The 25,569-nt window shown below is 40.6% G+C and overlaps 1 protein-coding gene across 1 annotated transcript in view; it reads right to left on the reverse strand.

Moving 5' to 3' along the window:
• The window catches only part of LOC140381576 (neural-cadherin), a 466,796-nt gene that overhangs the window by 345,751 nt on the left and 95,476 nt on the right, over nucleotides 1-25,569 (reverse strand). The window contains exon 2 of the mRNA XM_072465639.1: nucleotides 1,740-1,937. Coding sequence (XP_072321740.1) covers nucleotides 1,740-1,937 — 198 coding nt within the window. The remainder of the gene's footprint in view (nucleotides 1-1,739; nucleotides 1,938-25,569) is intronic.

A 25,569-nucleotide genomic window follows, 5' to 3' on the forward strand; every position in this document is an offset into this window, starting at 1 on the left:
AGTGGACACTTTTACTTCAGGTATCTATACTTTGTGCTCCACTACCCTTTTGAACTTTTGAACTGGACTAAACATCTCACGGTTCGATATCTGCTGCGATGTCTGAGAGCTTCTTTTCAGCACGTTCACGGTGACTCCGGTCCAAAGGTTTTGAGTTCAACAACAAAAATAACAACAGAGATATAGCCGCAAGCGGCAATGATCGGCCCTCACCCTACCTCATGGTGTGGGTCCCTGGTCACTGACGGGTACTTTCGTTAATTTTGAGTGGGCTCCGCCCACTTTGTGTTTTTGGCCCTCTATACAGTAATAATGTTCAATTTTTGCATTACATGCTTATATGCACGGAACATGCAAGAGATGGGGAACGTATTCGTGAGCTACTTAGCGCAAATGAGTGCTCATCTCAATGTAAAGTGCTCGTTTAGTGCGCACTTTTGCACGGGCTTCGCCCGTTTACAACGGTAATGTTCCATTTTCCTACTACTAATTAGTATGCACGGGGCGTGCGTGAGTGAAGGAATGCGTTAGTGAGTGTTTGGAAGTGGGCGAGCGCTTCGCGCTCGATTTCGTGCGCACTACGTGCGCACTTTCGCAGCCGTGCTTCGCACGGCCTTACAAGGTTAATAGGCCTCTCGCCAGCTTGTGGCGCTCGGGCCTAAATACACCTCTCCGCCCTGATGAAGACCTCGATACATGTTTGACATTCAGCAATCAGACGTGCCTCACAGATCTTTTTCTGTGTTTTCCTGTGTAACTCACGAAGAAGAAATGAACAGGAGTCGCTTCTGTTGACCAAAACCATTTATGTTTTGTCATTACCTTTTCGCTTAATACTTCAGCACTATCAGTAAAGTATTTTGTTAATGTAATAATTTTTTTTTTGCTCCTCTGAGTGTCACGTAACAAACCTGAGTGTGTCTTGCATCACACCTCTTTAGACTGACACTGCGGGAACATTTTGAAAGTGGCATGTTGTGGGACAGACATGTGTCTACAACGTGAAACTTCATTTCCATATTTTGCTGTGTGTTGTTTTCGGCCTCGGGTTTTATTTTAAAATGTAAAAGTCACACATTATCACAAACTCTCAAGCTTCAGCAAAAGTGTAAATTGCTAAAAATCATACTTTTTAAATTATCACTGTGAGTAAAATATTTGACAGAATTTGTGAAATGTGTCTCACTAGTGTCATTCTTTTATCACACGTGTTGAGCTTTGTTATAATAATGTGAGATCATCTATTTAGAGGTGTTTGAAACAAAAGTTCTTTTTCATTTCGTTTCTTTTACCTGTTACATTTGTTATTTATATTTCATGTTCCAATAAAGAAAACATGAAATAAACTACTACCGTATTTTCCGCACTATAAGGCGCACTTTCAATGAATGGTCTATTTTTCATATATAAGGCGCACCAGACTATAAGGCGCATTAAGCGAAACAAAATTGCTCCGAGGTCAGTAAGCACAACCAGAATTCATCCATATATAAGGCGCACTGTTGTTTTTTGAGAAAATTAAAGGCTTTTAAGTGCGCCTTATAGTGCAAAAAATACGGTAATGAGAAAAAATAAAGAAATACAGAATAATACAAGAGTGACTATCATGCAATATATCTTTAATTACGCATCGTCCAAGTAAAAATTGTTTAAAAATGACTTATTCTACTACGAGTGCTGCTTCTGTTGTTCTGAGTATGTAAATAATGTACTAATAAAAACATAAATACTTCTCCTACCATCCGAGAGGAAGTATTCCACCTCCCCGTTGTTGCCCTCATCCCCGTCCTCAGCGTACAGCTTGTAGACCAGAGTCCCGGCCGCGGCGTCGGACGAGACCACGGCCAGGTACGGGGACGGCACCATCCTCCAATCGGGAACGTTGTCATTCACGTCCGTCACCGTCAGCTCCACGCGCACCAGGTACCACTCCGGACCTACGGAGAACACGTCCAAGATCAGGGTTATTCACGTACATTTTCAAATATGTGACAGCACTGGAGGTTACGTCTGGATCCTATAATCGATTTCACTGTTTCAACGTCACATTGAACGTTTTTTTTGGTTTCGTGGTTATGGTTCGTAGACTGTTCACATGAAACAAACACTGGCACAAAGTTCAACCTCTTTGGTGTCAGGATAAAGGAACAAAAGTTGAAATTACTTTTTTCACAATAGCTTTAGAAAGTGATGCCATTATTCAACGCCAAAGATATGATTATTGTCAGTTGAAAGGGCATGAAACCATGAGATTAATACAACAAATTTGTGGAGACAATCCCAACAAATATACATAGAGAAGGTTTTTCTATTTTATTTTATTCCAAAAACAGTAACTCGCCCATAGACCTACAAAGACCCTTGCCGACTATTTGAGATTATGAACATGAACACAACCTGTGAATGAAAGCAGTCCGTCCAATAAAGAAACCGTCCAATAATGCAGCTGCTACAATACAAGCTTTTCTATTAAGTGTTTTTTCCTTAACTGTTCTTTACTTCTGTACCTACTTGTGTTACAACATCAAAATTTCCCAATTGTGTGGACAAATAAAGACATTAAACAGATCCAAACCAGGTCCACATTAGTCTAAAGCCCAAAACTATTGTAACTTGGTCTGGACTTTATAAAACTCAACTACACAACCAGAACAAACTGTGGAAGATTTTAAAATGATTAAAATGACTGCATGTCCTTCCCCAGTCTCATCCCCATTTCATGCCGCACAGTCCTGTTAAATAAAAAAATAAGAATAAAACAAAATAAACCAACATTCTACAGTGAAACCAAGTCAATACCAACAATATATAGAGGATTGGATAGTATAATCCACCAAGGGATATATTTTAATTCTCAGTCGTGGGTAAAAAAGTTGATAAAAAACATTCTTAGTGAATTTGGCAGGTTCAAAGCCTCGTCATAATTACAGCTTTTGAAGTTAGTTTTTATCCAAAAGGGTTTGAGGAAGGAAAAGCTCACTTCAAGCTACTTTAGTTCAATTTACAGCAGAACTGTCTGATTGACACCAACTTGTCTGATGGAGAGTGAACGCTGTGCTCGTCTCCATGGAGACACTATCCCTGTGCTTGGAATGTGATACAATATGGCAGTAAACTTATATATTTCTAAAACACACAAGACAGCCTACTTTTTTCAAGGGACTTTGTTAACAATAAAAACAACTGCTATTGAATGCATACAATATATAAAGTGTAATGTAATTTTACTCAGATGTAAAAATAACCCAATTCCAGTTTGAAATTTAAACTGGCTCTGTGCATTTGTCAGATGTATAGGTCCCAAACATGTGCAATTTTGGCCATTTTTAAACTTAAAATGTACAAATGAAAACAAACTACTTTCTGGACAGCTTGAAATATTTTTTTACTACATGTATATAAGTACGATACAGTTGCATTTCAATTCTAATTGTTTTCTCTATTCACCAGCGTCTCCTTATTGTATCAATCTTAATGCCACGATTATGTGTATTGTGAATATCCTGTGGGCCATATCATTGAATAAGCACTGTAATTGAATGACTACAACATTCTCTTCCATTCAGTTTCATGGTTGTTCATACTTCACTCACAAGGTCAAAGTTCTCCTCTGCAGTGTTCCCGTGTATCCCACCTGAGCCCACAAAACCACCAATGCAACTCAATATACAGACTTTAAAGTGCATTTGTCACTGCCAAACGGAACATCTTGTATGAAGCCAACTTTATTCTCAGCTGACATGAAAAACTACCTCATTAACCACTCACCATCGAGCAAAAAACAATGCAAAACCTTAAAATACAAAATACAGCAACTGTCTCAACATACAGTTCAGCCAAAATTCACTGTAAAAGTAATTTAAATAAGTAATTTTAAGTATAAAATTGTCTAAATCTCAACAAGCGGTGTATAAGCAATGCATGTCTGAGTAAAATATATATAGTTTTAAGCTGCTGTAATATCTGAGCCGAGATAAAGTCAATTACAAGACAATTACAATATATACAATCCATGTCTGCAAATTAAAACAGGCCTCAGTTGTTTAATTCCCATCTGTTTCTTATTCTGCATCCTCCGTGCACTGCTCCACGCTGTAATCAGGGCTAAATTATCATTCGGAACGCATTCTATGCCATACATGGGGTAAATTCAGGTCACACCGTGTACCGTGTGTTTCCGCTCATTTGCATTACAATCATAAAAACAAAAACAACATCATTAAGCATAAAGAAACAAAGTCGACGTCTCTCCTCTAGCGTCATCTCGTGCTGTTGAAGCCGACGTGAATGGAATCGGGGCCTCAGGGAGCTCCTGGAGACACACCAGCAATTACAATCAGAGAGACACTATCTTTAGAGGAGGTAAACACCAATCATATCGACTGCAGTAGGACACGCCCCCTGCGCCACACACGAGCGCCGATGACAAGGAACACGTTTAAAAAGCCTCTGCAGATAAGATGGTTTGTGGGCTGCCTGGCAACCGTCCGATCAACGCTGTGGTACCTGATTTTCAAACCGTGAAAGGAGGAGGTATTCACAAGCATGTCGTGTTTGACCACTAGCTTGACCACCCCGGCACAGCCAATCAGCTCTCAGCCCAAAGACTCATACAGTGACCACATGACTCTCTTTTATAAGTGTGCAATAGATACAATGTTTAATAAATAGTTTTCTGTAACCAAGATCTGCTTATACACAACAGATCATTCTACAAGAGTGTTTTTTTATAAGTTATCTGTTTTTTTTTATCATTATTCTTCTGTACCTACGTTGTGTTGCAACACTGGAATTTCCCCATTGTGGGACATATAAAGGTTATCTTATCTACAAGAAAAACAAAGTTGGGCTCCTCGGCTTTAAGTGCGTCACAATCCATGATAGATCCGTTCATTAATGAATCTCTTTGTTAAAGCTGCACGACATTACTCTTCCTCTTACGCTGTACATAAAGTAGTTCGACGAGTATTAGTATAGTATCATCATAATGTAGTGTATTGTAGTCTCTCATAATAAAACGGGAGTTACTTCATGCCACTTTGGGATGATTGTGTTTCTTTGCTGGTCGTCACTATTTTACTTCTGTTTGAAAGCTGTTCTAAAGCTGCATGTACCAGTGAGAGACGGGACGAGCTATATGTATTTGTGTCTCTTCACACTACAGTCTCTTCACACAGCAGTCTCTTCACACTGCAGTCTCTTCACACAGCAGTCTCTTCACACAGCAGTTTCTTCACACAGCAGAGCTTCACACAGCAGTCTCTTCACACAGCAGTCTCTTCACACTACAGTCTCTTCACACAGCAGTCTCTTCACACAGCAGTTTCTTCACACAGCAGTTTCTTCACACAGCAGAGCTTCACACAGCAGTTTCTTCACACAGCAGAGCTTCACACAGCAGTCTCTTCACACTGCAGTCTCTTCACACAGCAGAGCTTCACACAGCAGTCTCTTCACACTGCAGTCTCTTCACACAGCAGAGCTTCACACAGTAGTCTCTTCACACAGCAGTCTCTTCACACTGCAGTCTCTTCACACAGCAGTCTCTTCACACTGCAGTCTCTTCACACAGCAGTCTCTTCACACTACAGTCTCTTCACACAGCAGTCTCTTCACACAGCAGAGCTTCACACAGCAGTCTCTTCACACAGCAGTCTCTTCACACTACAGTCTCTTCACACAGCAGTCTCTTCACACTGCAGTCTCTTCACACAGCAGCCTCTTCACACAGCAGTCTCTTCAAACAGCAGTCTTTTCACACTGCAGTCTCTTCACACTGCAGTCTCTTCACACAGCAGTCTCTTCACACTGCAGTCTCTTCACACAGCAGAGCTTCACACAGCAGTCTCTTCACACTGCAGTCTCTTCACACTGCAGTCTCTTCGCACAGCAGTCTCTTCACACTGCAGTCTCTTCACACTGCAGTCTCTTCACACTGCAGTCTCTTCACACAGCAGAGCTTCACACAGCAGTCTCTTCACACTGCAGTCTCTTCACACTGCAGTCTCTTCACACAGCAGTCTCTTCACACAGCAGTCTCTTCACACTGCAGTCTCTTCACACAGCAGAGCTTCACAGCAGTCTCTTCACACAGCAGTCTCTTCACACTGCAGTCTCTTCACACAGCAGAGCTTCACACAGCAGTCTTTTCACACAGCAGTCTCTTCACACTGCAGTCTCTTCACACTGCAGTCTCTTCACACTGCAGTCTCTTCACACAGCAGTCTCTTCACACAGCAGTCTCTTCACACAGCAGTCTCTTCACACAACAGAGCTTCACACAGCAGTCTCTTCACACTGCAGTCTCTTCACACTGTAGTCTCTTCACACAGCAGTCTCTTCACACAGCAGTCTCTTCACACTGCAGTCTCTTCACACTGCAGTCTCTTCACACAGCAGTCTCTTCACACAGCAGTTTCTTCACACAGCAGAGCTTCACACAGCAGTCTCTTCACACAGCAGTCTCTTCACACTGCAGTCTCTTCACACAGCAGAGCTTCACACAGCAGTCTCTTCACACAGCAGAGCTTCACACAGCAGTCTCTTCACACAGCAGTCTCCTCACACAGCAGTCTCTTCACATAGCAGTCTCTTCACACAGCAGTCTCTTCACACAGCAGTCTCTTCACACAGCAGTCTCTTCACACAGCAGAGCTTCACACAGTAGTCTCTTCACACAGCAGTCTCTTCACACTGCAGTCTCTTCACACAGCAGTCTCTTCACACTGCAGTCTCTTCACACTGCAGTCTCTTCAAACTGCAGTCTCTTCACACTGCAGTCTCTTCACACAGCAGAGCTTCACACAGCAGTCTCTTCACACAGCAGTCTCTTCACACTGCAGTCTCTTCACACAGCAGTCTCTTCACACAGCAGTCTCTTCACACTGCAGTCTCTTCACACTGCAGTCTCTTCACACAGCAGTCTCTTCACATAGCAGTCTCCTCACACAGCAGTCTCTTCACACAGCAGTCTCTTCACACTGCAGTCCCTTCACACTGCAGTCTCTTCACACAGCAGTCTCCTCACACAGCAGTCTCCTCACACAGCAGTCTCTTCACACAACAGTCTCTTCACACAACAGTCTCTTCACACAGCAGTCTCTTCACACTACAGTCTCTTCAGCAGTCTCTTTACACAGCAGTCTCTTCACACTGCAGTCTCTTCAGCAGTCTTTTCACACTGCAGTCTCTTCACACTGCAGTCTCTTCACACTGCAGTCTCTTCACACAGCAGGGCTTCACACAGCAGTCTCTTCACACAGCAGTCTCTTCACACTACAGTCTCTTCACACAGCAGTCTCTTCACACTGCAGTCTCTTCACACACAGTCTCTTCACACTGCAGTCTCTTCACACTGCAGTCTCTTCACACTGCAGTCTCTTCACACAGCAGTCTCTTCACACAGCAGTCTCTTCACACTGCAGTCTCTTCACACAGCAGTCCCGTCACACTGCAGTCTCTTCACACACAGTCTCTTCACACAGCAGTCTCTTCACACAATTGCCGATTCCACCAAGAAAAACGATGGCAAAGCTCAAGTAAATTAGCAAAGGACTGAAGAAGACAGAGAACACATCAACGGACATGTGTGCGGAGTCTACCAAGAACTAGCTTTACACAAGATGCAGCACTGGCGTCGGGGGCTTTTGTTGACGACAGTTCACTTTCTTTTCTTCCTCCCTGTGGTCATAACAGATTCTGAATTAATTGGCAAAAGGACAACGGCGCTTTGGGGATGAAGGGATGGTATTAGCTTGATAATAAATCACAGGACTAATATCCGAGGGCCGCATGCCAAAAATCCCAGCACAGGCGACGCGCATATACACACAAAATACCCGCTCCTGTCTCACTAATAACGATCATCTCTGGATTAGCGACTAATGAAAGACCATAGGGAACCGCAGTGTTCGGCGCGTCGCCATTCCTCACGCTAATGCGACTCACCGATTCTAATGATACGTCGCAATCCCTGGAAACGCCGGGACCAGCGATTACTAACAGGCCCGGCAGAAGGCACCGCCACGGCTACTGACCTTATTTGCTCCGCTGGGTTGCAATTCGAGGGCTTTACAATGTGCGCGATGTGCTCTATTTTACCCGGCCCAAAAGTGCTTTACTGTTATCTTGTTTGCGGTGTGTGCGTGGCGGGGAGGAGCGCGTGGTTATGCTATGAATGCTGGCATAGTAAAATTGTTGTTGTTATTATTCACTTGTCGGGGATCGAGTCGGGGCATGAGAGCTGTAGTGAAGACTTACAATTGCGCACTGAAAACATGGCTTTTGGCGTTGAGGCGTCTTGTAGATTTTTGCCTGGAGAAATGCACAGTGTGGAGATTTAATGAACGTTTTACTCAAGAACTAGAATAATTAAACCCTGTATAAGGACGAGACCTACGGTATAGATTGCACATTGGATTTGCAGCGTCCCCGGTACATGTTCAGCCCGAGATCAATCATTTATGACAGAATAGTACCGTAGTTTAAGAAGAAGATGTTAGCATTAGCCGCGTGGAGCGAAGAAGAACCAGCGAAGAAGAATGAATGAAAAGGAGCTAAGATAGCGGAGCAATACGTTCTGCAGCTTTGGCAGACAAACCGAGGAAAAGGGACGAGATTTACCACTTTCATCGAGAATGGGAAGAGGATTTATTTTGTAATGGACAACGTGAGTTTGCTGCGTCGCCAAACACAACACAACCTGCAGCTGCGGTAACATCACAGGATAGAGTCGCCGGATGTGGACCAGCAAGTGCTCAACGGCTTCATAGTTTAGTTGGACGATCCGTGGACATTTTTGTGAACATCTTTTCATGTCTCAGATTCATCGACAATGGACGACTTCCTCAAATCGCTCCACTCAAAAAAAGGAGAACAACATCCACATTCATAAACTCTTACTAACGATGATGGCGCCGCAATGATCCAGATTTCACATCACTGCGTCATCCATCAACACGCCGAGGACTTTTCTCACCGTAATGACCCTGGTGGCGAAGGTCGTGAACTCCAGCCGAGCAAAAGCACTTCACTTCTTAAGAGGTTTACTGGAGGAGCTTGACACTGTGTACAATGACCTGCTTATGTAGTACTGCAGTGGTTTGTGGACTTACTGCTTCCATTGGTTATTTTTAGCTTAATTTTGTTTAAGTGTAAGAGCAGTCAGTCAAATAACTCCGGTGTACTCAGTCAAATAACTCCGGTGTACTCAGTCAAATAACTCTGGTGTACTCAATCAAATAACTATGGTGTACTTAGTCAAATAACACTGGTGTACTCAGTCAAATAACTCCGGTGTACTCAGTCAAATAATTCTGGTGTACTTAGTCAAATAACACTGGTGTACTCAGTCAAATAACACTGGTGTACTCAGTCAAATAACTCCGGTGTACTCAGTCAAATAACTCCGGTGTACTCAGTCAAATAACTCTGGTGTACTCAGTCAAATAACTCTGGTGTACTCAGTCAAATAACTCTGGTGTACTCAATCAAATAACTCTGGTGTACTCAGTCAAATAACTCTGGTGTACTCAGTCAAATAACTCTGGTGTACTCAGTCAAATAACTCTGGTGTACTCAGTCAAATAACTGGTGTGAGTACAAATAACTCCGGTGTACTGTCTTTCTTTGCCCTGTACTCGTGACTCACTCCTCGAGACTCAGGGGGTGCTTGAGAGAAGTTTTGTGCCATTTTGTTTGAAACTGAAAGTATCTTTGTCAAAGCTTTGCAAAATGGAATATTCACCACATCATTATTCCGCTCCGTCACCGATGCGTTCAGAATAGTCGGAAACATTGATTACGCGCACATATGCAGATTTTACTTGTTGACCTTAGCTTAATTGAAATGTCAAAAAAAAGGAAAAAAAGCATATTTCAAACCGATTGCATATTTTGAATGTGTTTAACATTTCCTTTACCTTTGCAGACACGTTAATTGATTCTAGTTATGTCGGCGATGCGTGGGAAATGTGTGGGATCCGTTTGCTAATCCTCTGAATTCTTTCATTCCTGACATTTCATATACAACTTTGAAATTATCATAGATTTTTCTGATTGGATCCAAGCTTTATCCTGAAGGTCTTAGAAACTCTGCTTAGAAAAGTTCAAACTTTGCAAAGATAAAGCGATAGAGCGTGTGAAGTGGAGCATACAAAGGTGAGACACTGCAGGTGAAAAGGAAATACGTCATTTTGGATATATCAATTTAAACATTCTATTTTTCTTTCTTTTTTGACTGCACATCATTGACATTAAGAAAATAATAATTGATATTTAGCTAACCTTGTTTTATTTTTCTTTAAAGGCGGTATGGACGATTTTTCGGCGATTTGAGAACGCAGGCGGAAGTGCGCATGCGTACTCCCCCGTGCGGACCGATACAACACACACGTGCGTTTGTTCATTAGCGCGACGGATCGCATCGCATCTCTCGTCTCCCGTAGATTTCTGTCCACTTTTGCGTCAGCTCGAACTGTCTTTCTCCGTCTTCATTTTGCCCCGTACACTGAGGGAACTATATTATGATAGATCCATGCGCTTAGGCACGCGGAAACGTGAGGACGAGCCTGACGCGGCTGCAGGTGAGCGGTAGGTGCGTTTTATGATTGATACGTGGCAGGACAAATGATTTATCCACGGCACGAGGAAATATGATACAAAAAATTGCTGAAAAAAATCGTCCATTCCACCTTTAACTTGCCTGAAATAGTAATTAAAATTGTAATTTAGGATTTTCCACTGCCTTCTCCACAGGCAACAAATAATGTGACCCTTTTGGAGCTGGTGATCTGTATAAAACTACAATCAGGCTGATTTTTTATTAAAGGGAAATAACAAAAAATAAGTCAAAGATAACTGTATATATTTTCCCATTGTCTGGACTGTCTGATTGAGTTCTACTTTACACACATAACGAAGCGTGTCCATGTGAACTTCCCCTTTTTCCTTCTCCTCTTTTTTCTTGGTTCATTGTTGTTAAATATTACAAAACTATGTACAGAGGTATTTGAATAATATTTTAAACTCAGTAAATCAAGCAAGGAATTAGAACAGGTCCTTCTGTCTGTTAGAATGACTGATTTCCAATATATAAATGGAGGGATGTTCGGGTATAGGTTGGACAGTGATGGGACAAGTATTACATTTTTGTTACTTAAGTAAAAGTACAGCTACGGGACAAAAAAGTATGTAAGTAAAAGTTGGTCAAAAGTAGCAATTCAAATACATTTCTAAATGGCTTGAACAAAACAATTTATGCAAAAGTTTACCATAAATGCGCTACAAATAGCACTTTAATTCATGCAAAATTACTTTCTACCAATTGAAAAATGTGGAGGAGTAGAAAGTACTTGCTTTACCTGCTCTCTAATGTAGTGAAGTAAAAGTATTCATTGTAAAAAAACACGTGTCTGTAAGTAAAGTACAGACACCACTGAGATTGGACCATTCATTTATTTCCAGGTGAAGTCCAAAAAGTTAAGATAACAAACTGTAAACAAATACCTTTTTTTTCCGGACTATTAGTCGCACTGGAGTATAAGTATATAAGTAAAAGTATATAAGTATAAGTCTCACCACGGCCAAAACTATGAAAAAAGGTGCGACTTATAGTCTGCAAAATACGGGTACATGAAAATACCAGTAAAAGTGTCTGTAGCACTGCCTCGCCTTAAGTAGCAGACAGCATATGGGACACCCTTGCTACTGATTATTTCGTATCTTGTGGCATTTGTTTCGCTCACTTAACTCCCATTTGCCAGCTCATGTCACGGCAGCATCCAGGTTTACAGCGAACAGAACAGATGTAAGGAAACAACATGCACGCCACTTCTTCTCACTGAGGCCGAGGAGCCCTTTGAGTGTGCCGGCCTTGATCTCCACCATGCAGCTGTCCAGGTTGTCTGCCAAGTGGCTCTGCTCTTCTGAAAGGTGTCGGAGAGCACTTCTTTGTATCGCGCCTCGACACGTTTTTCATCCTGTATTGTCGGGAACTACTACGGCCGTGCAACGAGCCGACTACTGGTTCCTGTCGAGGAGAATAAGCGCGCTCGGCGCTGGCTGCTGACAACCAGCTGAAAGGTCTTTGCTGTGAATTGCTGGTGATTGTCATTTGAACAGGTCAGGGGGGGAGGTCTTGTGAGCTAATACTGCACTTTCAACTGAAATAAATACATGTTATTGTTGATCAGAAGAAGGTTGCATGAAGGTTAGGGTCAATATTATTCACTCTAAAAAAGGTGTTCAGTTGAGAGGCTTTAACGTTCGTTTTCTATGGACTTCCGTGGATGACTAAATCACTCACAGCAAGTTTTGACAACAGAATATGGGTTTCCAGATGTTATGTGTGTGTCATAAATGGTGCAGAAGCCAAAGTATCGTTTATATTGTTATTGACCATGAAATGTCCTTTTGAGTGCCTCTGCTTTGGCATTTGTTTTAGAATGAAAAATAATGTATATGCTCAAAACCGTTCCCTCATCAGCACTCCATTTACTGGCAGAGAGAATTGCCATGGGGAAATTAAGAAAAGTTATATTGCGCCAGACAAGCTAATGCGGGAACGCAGTTTAAACGTTCGCAAATTTGAGGAGAAATGCTAACAATGCGTCTGGCACTGGTTTAATTAACTTAAAAACTGAATTTTATGATGCTCAAAGGAGAGAGGACTTTCTGAACTGTATTCAGCAAACAAGCTTGAATGTAGTGGAATACAAGTCCGGGTATGTTTTAATGTGGTTATCTATTTCCATGGAGACGAGCAGGTGGCACATTACATAATTCTTTGTCAACTTACTATTTATAATTGAGTACTTAATCACAGATGACAACGGTTCAGATAACATCAACCCACAGTGTCAAAGTATCTGATTTTGGGCAGATGATCTCAAAGCTTTAGGTATAAACTATTTCCCAATAAAAACAAAAATATTATTTCCCACTTAAAAACCTTAAAAACCTTTTTGTAAAACATTTCAGTATTTTTTTTTCTGTAAATATGTTATCTCATCTGCATCATTTGGGAGTCAACAACTCAGACATCCATACAGTGACCATGTGTTGTGTAAAGTACTATAACATGTTAGTTGTGCTGTTAGATTTAAGAATAGATCCAGTCCATCCAGTGCAACATCATCCACAATCACCTGTGTTCAACTCCACGAATCAATAAAGAATTCAAATATAAATGCTAAAAGTGTTATTTTTGACTACTGAAAACCTAATCTGTCACTTTGTCACTATGGAACTACAGGAAACATGTACAACCACATTCTAAAGCGTGCCTAATTCAGAAATGAAGTAAGAAGATATTGCTAATCAAACAAATATTCCAACCAAAAACATGATTTCAGAGGTTAAACTGTGACCTCCAGGATGCAAACGGCCAATTGTTGCCACAAAAAATAATCAAACTTACAAGAAAACAATCAAACTTACAAGAAAACAATCAAACTTACAAGAAAACAGTCTTCACCACGATCCAAAGTTAGTTCTAGTCCGTCTGAACTTTAAATGTGTGTTTAAACATTGGCTAAAGGCTTTGTTTACTGTGTGAAGCACGCGCTGCCGCGGGGTCAGCTTCTTCAATGATCCGTTGTTGCCGACGGTTGCCTTTGCACAAACCTCTAGCATTGTTTTCAGAAGAAATAATGAGCTGCACTTTTTTCAGCATTTGACTAGACGGCCATTCTTGCGTCGTCGGCGGCATGAAACAGAAACAATCTTTAAAAAACCACGCAGCAAGTCAGATGGCCGCCTCCTTTTCTCAAAACTCGCCTCCGCCGACCCCAATCAGCACCTTTCTAATCCCCCCATCGCTTCCACTACAATGCACTCCTCATTGTTGCTGACAGTACTGCACTAAACCGCAGCCCCAATCTTCACCTCGTCTAGCAATATGTCATTTAAGCGCTAACGAATCCGCCCAGAAAAAGGCTACGCTTATTATTATTAGAACCGGGCGACACTTGCAATTGTATCGGCGGCACGCGGAATATTGAAATGCATTAAAATGAGACGTAAAAAGTCAGAGATTGGAGCGTTGCGAAGGAGGCCAGTTAATTAAATGTCCAATGTAGGATTACAAAGCGCTATTTGGCCCCGGCTGGTCCGTCCTGTAATCTGTTGAAATAGAAAGCTGCCACGGCCAAAGTGACTTTTCAGTTTTTTTCAAACAGGGAAACGGCAATTAAAGCGTTGGACGGGGGAAAGAGAGCGGAGCTGGATCAAGTTATTGTTGTAATTCTAATTGCGAGCGATACAAATGGTGCGCTAATAAAATGAAAATCCATAAGTACAGTCTATAATTGTGCCAGGCTAGAGCGATTTGCAAAAGCATCAATTTGACCAAAAAAGGAAACGTTCTGTCAATTAAGAAGCAACAGCGGTTTGTTTTCAAAAAAAAGAACAGCGGTTACAATTTAGTACAAGTTGGATATTGATTTTTACATGACTGGAGAGTTAATAGGTCGCATAGCAAGGGACTCGTAGCCTTTGCATATGAGACAGCCTGGAGCCACACGTTGTTAAGTATGCATTTATTATAATAACTCTGCATGCATTATTTACCACAACGAACATAGCGCTTACTCTTTCTGAAATTGAAAAGTGAAAGGGTCACAGAAGTGGGTGTAACTTATATGGAACATGCAAGAAATAATGGTACAATCATGTAGTAATTTACACTTTTTACATTTAGTATCGGTTTCGCGCACCATTCACGCTATGTAATAAGGAATGCTAAATCTAATGCTAAAAAGGTTGTAGAGGGACCACAAAACAACAAAAAATGGAATACTAACTGACAACAAAGCAAAATAAACCTTTGAGCAGAATATATATATATATATATATATATATATATATATATTTTTTTTTTTTTTAATTGAAAATATATCAAAAAGGCAAAACAAAAATCTAGGTAAATTGACCAGAAGAGTAGCTAAAAAAAAATAAAAATGGGAAATGTCCCCATGCACAATAAAAAAACAAAAAACAAAGAAAATAAGAATACAAATAATTAAAACAATGTTAAATGTCTGTGAATAGAAATGTGCAATGTGCTTCCAATGTGTTATTTCAAGTCTTTTCTGGCCCTTCAAATGAGAGACAGCACCTTTCAGGACAGTAAATTCCCTTGCTCTCGAGAACTGGCCAGTGAACAAAACTTTGAACTGGCACAAAATGAGAAGTCGCGGGACGCATCGGGGATCCATTTGGGAGCTGAAAGGGGCCCGAAAACACCAGGCATTCTGCTTCCAAGCCGCGCCAAATGACCCAAACACACCTCAAACAAGCTGAAATCCCCCCTCGATTCCATCACCACCACATCTGGACCTGAATTAGACCCCGCTCGAGTCCGGAGAGACACCGGGATGACACCTCGAGTAAATAGCCTATTCCGTGACCACTTTCCGTCCCGCTCGGCCTCCCGCACAGCCTTTAATGAGCCTTCCTGAGATTAGTCCGCTCCTCCACCTTCACGAGCGAGCCACCATTATACGTTCCTATTGTTTACAACCTCCGCTGTCTCGCTCCACTTAGGCGGCTTTAAGCTCCGTACCCCAGGTGATCCCGAACGGGCACAATGGAAAGTACAATACGTCGCCTTCTTAAGTATTGGCTAATTACAGAATCCTTTAATTAACTGTAAGCGCTCCGATCGGGGACTTTTACAGTTCAGTTGAGGTAATCCTATGATCTCTGGCATTATTGGCTCTTATTTTGGTGTTTCGGGGATTTGGAGAGGATTACAAGCATCTGCCTCCTGTCTGAACGTGCTAAACTTTGCCTGACTTTTTAGCGCTTGGAAGGAATTCATTAAAACTATGAAAGAGAGCAAGGCAAAGGGAGGAAACGACTGTGTTTGCGAGTCAAATGAGGTTGTTTAGAGGGAGATGCAGTTGCTGTGGAGTTGTCGGAGGAGTGTGCAGGAGTACTTGAGGTGGCAGGTTAAAAACTGAATTTAGAATAGTTTAATGGAGGCAGGTCCCAAGGTGGAAGTCTGTCATTTCGTGTGGCGGTTATAGCGAAATGTGTTTTCAGGAATGCAAAGGGAGATTAAGATCAGCAGAGGTGCAAGTATTCAGTTGCAGTTACTTGAGTACATTGAACTTGAGTAATGTTTTTGTAAAAATCGTACTTCAGACACCATAATTCAACTCCTACTTAATGTATTTTACGACAGGAGAATACAATGCAAATATAGTATGGTAGAAAAGGTTTCAAAGTGTAGTACTTTCTACAAATATGTATACTTTTACTGACACAGAGGGGGTCAACGGTACATGCCAATAACTGCTACAGCTTATAGCACTTTATACCACTGTAAGCTACAACAAACTGTACAATCTTAATAAAAAGAGGAAATAAAAAAGATTATATTTTTAATAATGAGAAAATATTTAAAAATTTTGATTTGGTGGTAAAAAAAAAAATAATAATTAGGGTTAGGTGTTAGGGTAACTACACTTTTAATATCCTTAATAAATTAAAAAGAAACAAAAACTTGATTTACAATGAAGAAATAGTTTGTCAGGAATGATTCAGCCAGAGTAAATAATTAAGTAATACTCCAACACTTTTGTTAAGTATCTATTAAGAAGGAATTACTGTTAATAAACTATTTGTTCATTACAAATTAAGTGTGGGATTATGTATTATGGTGTAGTTAGTATTAAGTGTTACTGATTTTGCCCCAGGAAAAATACAAAAGTTATTAACAAACGTAATACTTCTAATAATTAGAACTGTAATGCTGTAAGACATTGCCAATTAGAAAGTGAGAGAAAAATCGGAGTAATATGCTTTGTGCACTTGAAGTCCTTCGGGAGCAAAGAGAGGAAAGGACTGTATTATTTTTAGTACTTAGTCATTATCCACTTGTTTGTTTCATTCTTAGGTGTGAAATAACACCCCAACCTTCTATAAAGTTTGAAGGAGACAATTGTATTAACTTTGAGACATGTTACAATGATATAGTAATGTTTTGACACCAATGACAATAGGTACTAATATGAAAACTGGTCCGGAAAAAAAGAAAGAACGTGTATGGCCAAAAAACGTAAGAAAGTATCAGTATGGCATGAGAGAATTGGTTCTACACTTTTAGATGGAAGTCTATGGACCAGTTTATTTTATGCTTTTGTTTTGGATCAAAATTGCAAATTGATCTAAAAATTTGCGGTGCCTTCTTGCCTCCAGATCATGGGTTCAATTCCCGGACCAGACCAACATCACATGATCTCTCTGGGTGAAGTCTGCATGTCCTCCATGTGTTACCGTGGGTGACTCTAAATTGGCCCTAGCGAATGAACGTGAGCGTGGATGGCTGTCTGTAATGCCTATGTCTCTGTGTTGATCCTGCGACGAGTTGGCCACTGTCCAGGGTGTGCCCCGCCTAAGGGATACAAGCTGTAGAAAATGGATGTATGGATCTAAAATTCAAATCCAGAGAAAGAAATTCTGTATTTTCCAGACTATAAATCGCACCTTTTTTCATAGTTTTGGCCGGGGTGCGACTTCTACTTATATTTATATACTTATACTTATACTCCGGAGCGACTTATAGGTGATGTTATTTGTTATTTTCACACTTGAAACTGCATTTCCTACTCCAGTGCAACTTATATGTTTTTTTCTTCTCTATTATGCATTTTTTTACTGGTGCGATTTATAGTCCGGAAATTACGGTAAATCTGTTCTTAATCTGCATAGGTTCGAAAAATACTGCCGGGAAATAGCCCTATATATATACACAATACAATACAATACAATATAAATGTTTAGGCTGAACAGTATTATTTTTCCTTCAGGGTGCATTATTAAAAAGTATAATGTAGCATTGTTTAACTTTTGCCCCCATCGGAGAAAGGGACATCATTACATCCTCGGGTCTGAAAACAACTTGTGCAATCAAGCTAGCTCGCTGAGAACCGGCTAATGCATTCATTCTATCTGTTCATCCCAGCGCACAATGCAGCTGCGGATTTGGTAGAACAAAGGGGAAATGTATCTGGATATTACCCCCACGGCCACCATCTTTCTTGCTTCTGTCAAGTTCTCTCTTATGATTAGAGAAAATGGGAGTTAATTGTTTCATTCCTCATGTGCGCTGCGTTTGGCCGTTGCAGAAGTATTAGAGATAATGAGAGATAAAACCATGATAGATCTGGCAACCCGCTTGTTCTGGGCTCGCTGGGAAAAAAGGCTGAGGCAGAGCCAGCCTATTCGAGGAATATATGGGCTCCTCCAGCACTGGCTATGGTCCATCTTCAAGCAACTGTGAGACGATTCAAAGAGCCAAGTCGAGATGAAACAAAATCATACCCAAAAAGGAAGATAAGACGATCCGTGGGGATTGTTCTTATCCATGCGATCGCAATGGATTGACTTTAAAGAACAAACATCAAGGCTCATCTTAAAGAGCCCAGACGCTATTTTGAACCTGTGTCAGAATAAACAGTTAACCCCGCCCAAAGTGCCTTCTCTCTCTTTGTTGTTGTTACCGAGACGGTGACTAGCAGATGCTTCCATTATCTGTGTCTATATCTCATTAAATGTATCATTCATTAAGTCTTCTTTATTTTTACCGTATTTTCCGAATCCCTCCGGAGTATAAGTTGCACCAGCCAAAAAATGCATAATAGAGAAGAAGAAAACATATATAAGTCGCACTGGAGTATAAGTCGCGTGTTTGTGGGACATTTATTTGATAAATGTCCAAGACTAAGAACAGACATTTTAATCTTGAAATGCAATTTAAAATAATAACAGATTATAGAACATGGTGAATAGGTGTACGTATGCTAACGCTAACACACAGACAGAACTGTGGTAAGTGTCTGGTATGTTAACGTAACATATTAACAGTTATTCAGATAACTATAGCATAAAGAACATGCTAACAAGTTTACCAAAGCATCAGTTTTACCCAAATCACTAAATCCATTGAATTCTTCTTCCTCTGTGTCACTTCTAAACAACTCCACAAACTCCAGAGGTAGAGGAAGTGCAAATTCTTCTTCTGCGTCACCTAGAGCCTAGAGCGCCCTCTTGTGGTTGTCAGTGTAAAAATAATCAACATGTGAAATGCGGTTGCCAGTGTGAAAATAACAAATAATATCACATAAATGTCGCTCTGGAAGTCGGCCAAAACTATGTAAAAAAGTGTGACTTGTAATTCGGAAAAGACGGTATTAATTTTTTTGTTGCCCTTGAAAATGGCTGATTTTACAATAAACTATGGACTAAAACATATTTCCATGAACTTGGAGAAAGAAAAGTCAAGTGTGTTATTAAAGCTTGAGTGGCCAATCACTGACTCACATTATACTTAAAAAGGGCATCGGCGGCTTAGGTTGTTAAGGGCCCATTTCCACACCGGCAATTGGTTCAATCCTAAGCCTGTGGTGAAGGTGAAAGTGAATGATTGATGATGGTGAAAGAAACTGTTGGTGCAGACAGAAGTCATGTTTCCCTAAGACACCTGTGGGGAAATGTGGCAGCAAAAGTAAAATAAGGGAATGAAACTCGACCCGCAGCTGAGTTTCAAGAGGCTTGTAAAGCTCAATAGAAATTCAACTCAGAAGAACAACTGCTCTTTTGTTCTGTATCCAAAGGTGTTATAACAGCACGAGCAACCAATGACCCATGACTTATAATGGCTGATGTGGTGAAGAAAATAAGCACCACAGCTTTAACGCACACAGTGGAAATGCAATTATTAAACACAATTATGCAAATCATTGTTCCCTCATCAAAAACATAGCAAGAGTTGTATTTAGCTTCTTTCATGCTTGTTTGATGAATTTATAGGCAGAGTTGGGGGTAAAGCGTTAGCAACAAGGAACTTAACACGTTAGTATTGTGCACCCGTGTAATCTAGTACTATCCAAGTTACTTTTTGAAATCAGTAAGGCGTAAGTTTTGGTTTGGTCTCCTCACCGCAATCCCAGAGCTTGGCGTGTTGTGAGCGTGTATATTGTGCAAGAAGCGACTGGTATCTTGTCTTCACGCTAAAGAAAACAAAACTTTCAGATGCACATTTTGAAAAACTCCTTTTCCTTAGTTATATCCACTATTTTGTGGCTGAGGAGTAAATGTAGGGGGACAGCGATGTGGTGAGTTTGATTTAAATAAACTAGAGGCCTAAAACAAGCGTGTTCTGTTGTTGTGCGTCGCTGCTCTTGCTAATCCACTCTTTTTGTTTTAGCTATATTTTTCATTGCTTGAGGACAGACCTACACGTGCTTATTGTATGGTATTGTATTGTGAGAATCTGTCAGCAAAAATAAAAATAGATGAATAAAGCTCAATCAAATGCATTTAATGTGATTGTTTATTTGATATTTTGATGATTATGTTACTGTTTTCAGCGACGCAAAGGGATTGTCAGCAAACAATATAGGTTATACAGTAATGTAACTTATTGGTAACTCAAGAGTACTCTAAGGTGTTACTTTTTTAACAAAGTAGTGCAGTAACATAACGCATTAGTTTTCCAGGAAAGTAACGATGTAACACAACACTGCTCACAGGTAGAGATATTGCGCTGTTTTCAAGTCCATTAATAATCACCAGATTTTTTCAGAGTGATTCTGCTGTCAACTGACATTCAACACAACCGTGTGCTTACATTAGCATGTTGGGTCAAGCTAGTCTTTGTATTTCTCTCTTCTGGCAGCAAAAGGTATTTATAACCTTAGTAGATGGAGCGATAACACCATTTCTGCCGAGGAAACACCATAATGTTAGAAAGTACATAAAGTGAAATTCTATAACTTGGAATGCCAAAGTGGAGGAACTCAAGAGCATGTATAAAGTCCAATAACATCACAAATAATGCATAATATGGGTCCCATAAAGTAATTTGTAATTGTATGCATCATTCTTGTGTTTCCCTGGTGCTGACAAAAGCATGACAGTCAGTCTGCGCCAACAGCTTCTCAAACCTTCATTTGCTTCAACCCAACTTGCATGTCACGCCTTAGCAGGGATCAAACCATCGTGCAGTTTAGTGAGCAAATAACAGAAATTGATTAAAAAAAAAAAAAAAAAAATACAAAACTTGGTGGCGCTTTACTTTTAAAACAAGGATACGTGTCTGTTTGATTTCAAAAGATGCCACATGGGAAATCAAGACTGAGAACTGTAACTATTTTTTTGTAGAATGAAGGTTAAAATAGTTTATTTTTTCCTGAGACAAGGCTGCAAAGTGAAAAGTGAAGTGGCAGTAGTCTCAGTAATAGCAGATTTGTTGGAGGCGTCTTTGTAAAAACGCTTTGACTTGTACTTTCCCATTTTCTTCCCCAGACTGAAGCCAACAAACAGCACGATGCCGTGAAAGTGGCTAAAGGGATTATTAACTGGATTATTAATGAGCAAGCTCGAGAGGATTATCCGTGTCACTTTGAAGTCAATCTGCGAAAGACCAAATTGACTTGGAACGCAAGACGCCTCATTTTACCAATTCTATTTTTCAATCATTTGGTGTGTAGTTGTACTGGAAATTTTCACTCCTCCCCTTGGTAAAATATATTGATTAAACATAAAAAAAAATACATACAAATACAAGTGATTTTAAGTGACATAATTGGGAAACCACATTACTCTTAATATACTCTTTGAGGATTTTGGCAAGTTTAATAAGAGCAATCAGTCTTCAGTAGCACTTTCTGGGAATTAAATTTGTCTTTTGGCTTCACTGTTGCCAGAACTGCCAAAGGGCTGAGTGATGAAACCACCACCAGCAACAGTTTTCTCACGGACACATTCAAACTCAAAGTATGTGGGCTGTGTCTTGCCCAAGGACACAACAAAGGAAGGCCCTCGACAAACCACTCTACCAACCACTGTTGTCCAGACAACAGAAGGGTCGAAGTAGTACTGTAGAAAAAGCTTCGAGGGCAGTGGATTCACTCTGTCACTGCCTCCAACAGATCAGTGAGAGCTTTCTCCAGCTGAACTCAGACAAGACTGAAACCATCGTCGTTGACCCAAAGAAACAAAGAGCAGTCACATCCAGTCTCTCAAACTAAAACCTACAACTCAAGTTAGAAACCTGGGGGTAATAATGGACTCAGACTTAAACTTTGAGAACACCAGATGTTTACCATCTAAAAACATGAGACAAGAGACTTTAAAGCAGCTCTGCTTGTGTCTCTCCATGGCCTAGCACCAAAGTACATCTCAGACATGTTAGTGCCATATGAACCATGTCAGACTCTGAGGACCTCAAGGACCGTCCTCCTGCTGGTGCCAGAGTCAGGACTAAACATGGACCGGCCTCCTGCTGGTGCCAGAGTCAGGACTAAACATGGACCGGCCTCCTGCTGGTGCCAGAGTCAGGACTAAACATGGACCGGCCTCCTGCTGGTGCCAGAGTCAGGACTAAACATTTTTTGCAAACGTTTTACATATATAATTAATTGTCTTCAAACACAAATTATCTATATCAGGAATTATTTCAACTATGTTAAAATGATGTCAAAAGTAAATAAATACGTAGAAATAAAACATGCAATTACAGTATTTGGGGTAAAAATGTCTCCAGGAAACAACACGGTAAAATTACACTGACAAATGATAATATTAATTCAGATCTGTTCATGGGACAGTTTGCATAACAAAGTCGTCAACACCTTGCTCTGGTTGGCTGTGCCTAAACTAATTTCTCATTTGTCTGTATGCTCGGCCAAGCAGGTAATTTCAGATTTACATTCACACTTTTTTGTATTGCCTTTGTCAGAGATCGCTGCTTTCCCCCAGGGACCAGTTCTTCTGCAGAGTGCTTTCTGAATTACAATATAACTCCACAACAACTTTTACTACACAAACGCTGCGGAAATACTGTAATATTTCATCAGAGGAGCAACTAAAGATCTAAGTTTTTAGTTCTATTCACTATTACTTTTTTACTTTTTCTATGCCATTAGCCTGTTGAAATATAGGGTTAATGAGGATGTATTATTGTCAGTTAAGTTTTCATCAGCGTGAAGGGATTTGAATCCTCCAGACATCTTAGGTCATTGTCAGTGAGTAGGAGTGGAAATTCAAACCCTCAAAGCCTTTGCAATAACTTTGTGTTCCGATTTATGGAAATTTATTAAAAAGTTACAAATTAAATATGTGTTTGTCGTTGATTACTTGGTGTTAAAATGTTGCAGATATCGGTTTATAGGTAATCATGAGTATTTCAGTTCCCAGAAAGGTCAATGTGTAAAACTATTGCAATGGAGTTGCAAATGAATAAAAAAAAATGTGGTGCTCCTTGAGGTTTTGACTGGGTTTTTTGGTACTTTTTCCTTGCCGAGAAGGATGGGCTCAGGACAGGGGACGCTCTGGGACAGTTATCCATTTCCTTATTTCCTATGAATGTTGGATAATCTACCTAATCTCTATTATTGAAGAATAACATCCTTGATTTTCTAACATTCTACTTTCTGGTCAAATCTAAAAACATTGACTTTGCTGCCCTACTTTTACTTTTGTACTGTGTTACTTTCCACCACTGCAGAAGCATTTGTTGCAACAAAAAGTGACGTGTCTGAGCGGAATCAACAAGTCTTGTGACCAGAGGGTAGCCAGTTCAAATGTCTCCCATAATGCACGCTGTTGTTGTGTCTCTGGGCAAGTCCTTTCGTCCCCAATGTAGTAGTACATTACGGTGGTACAAATGCTTTGACATTGACTTGACAAAGGATTATAAGTACTTTAGACTAGAGTTGTGCAGTTAATTAAATTGTAATAGAGACCGAGCTTCAGTACTTTTCCAACCGTCAAGGATCACCTGGGGACGTGTCAATCAAGATGTCTACAGTCAATCAAGACGTCTACAGCCAATCAAGATGTCTACAGTCAATCAAGATGTCTACAGTCAATCAAGATGTCTACAGTCAATCAAGATGTCTACAGTCAATCAAAGATGTCTACAGTCAATCAAGATGTCTACAGTCAATCAAGATGTCTACAGTCAATCAAGATGTCTAGAGTCAATCCTGTCAGGAAAAGCATTTGGTTTGTGACTAAATTAGGACTTTGGAGAAAGAAATGTGACACGGTTTGGCAATAAAATGCAATTATAAAGTGTGTATTATGTTACAGTTTGGTGTTTTAGAAATAAATTGTAAAAAAAAAAAAATGATGCAAACACTAAAATGAACCCCAATTCTAACTGAAACGGTTCCTGAACCCTTTGGAGTGCTGCTGGACTCAAAAAAAGCTCTGCAAATGTTTAATTCAACCTAGATTGCCTTTGTTCAAATTTGAATGAGTATTCCTTTAGTACAAAGTGCTGCTACGGCCGTCTCGAGACATGTTGTGGGGCAGCGCTAACAAAAAGTCTCAAAACAAAGTATTTCTCTTCTGTCACGTCCCCAATGACCTTGTTTGTCCAGAAATGTCTTACTGTGGTCAGGAAGGGCCAGTGGACATACAGAAATCACTCCAGACTGAGCACTGAGCTGTTTGTTTCAGGTCATGGCAGCTAATGCTAATGCTAGTTTACGTATTATTGTGCGGCTATGCTAATAAACGTTAGCCTAATTTCCATCCGTTCTGGTGTTATATTTTAGGTTCAGACACAAAGTCGGTGCTCTTGAAAGCTTTGAAGGCGTGTCCGGTGCAGACGGCTTATGGACGAGGAAGGTTGGACGTAAACATCCACAAAAGTTTGTTTTAAGTGTCAGTGATGATCAAACCCTTTTCATTTTCAGTTTTAAGCGCCGTTTTTCATGACCATCTAACAGAGTGGAGATGATTCATCCCAGAATTGTTGATTTGACTTGAAATATGCATATTAAAGCTTTCTTTTTATGTATAATATATCTAGAAGCTTGAGAGTTTCCTTTTATCACATGGTAGACAAAATGGAATAAATAAAGAAAAAGGCCGAGGTCTCAACTGTGGGCCATTTTTAAATTACAAGACAATATTAAATTGAACTGAAAATCTGTTCAAATCTATTTTTTTTTTGTCAAATCGCCCAGACTTCTGAATTTCCCCCCCCTTTTACTTCAATCATTTTCTTGTCCTTTTTTAGTTCTTCCCATTTTCTGTACAAACATAACAAATACAGTATCTAATTTGAGCACCACATTTATTTACTCTCACCAAATTCTCATTACCCAACACTGCTCCTATTGACACTGTGACATTCGTATACATGTGTGTGCGCGCGTGTGTGTGTGTGTGTGTGTGCGTGTGGGTGTGTGTGTGTGTGTGTGCGTGTGGGTGTGTGTGTGTGTGTGTGTGTGTGTATATATGTGTCTGTGTGTGCGTGGGACAGGGCTGTGTGTGTGTGTATATACGTGCGTGTTTGTGCGTGCGACAGGGCTGTGTGTGTCATCCTAATCATCCGCCCACTGCAGTCTTCAGGGCCCATTGAACATGATTGTCCAGTGGGACGCGCCTCACAGAAGACGCTGAGGTAAAAGAGGTCAGACAGAGACACCCACAGCGCTGTACGCATCCCACAACACACAGCAACAACCACTCCAACCTGCAAACCTCACAGCGCTGTACGTATCCCACAACACACAGCAACAACCACTCCAACCTGCAAACCTCACA

The sequence above is a fragment of the Eucyclogobius newberryi genome, unplaced genomic scaffold (assembly GCF_026437365.1).
Source record: "Eucyclogobius newberryi isolate DKJ021-1_F unplaced genomic scaffold, fEucNew1.0.hap1 SCAF_5, whole genome shotgun sequence".
Taxonomy (NCBI): domain Eukaryota; kingdom Metazoa; phylum Chordata; class Actinopteri; order Gobiiformes; family Gobiidae; genus Eucyclogobius; species Eucyclogobius newberryi.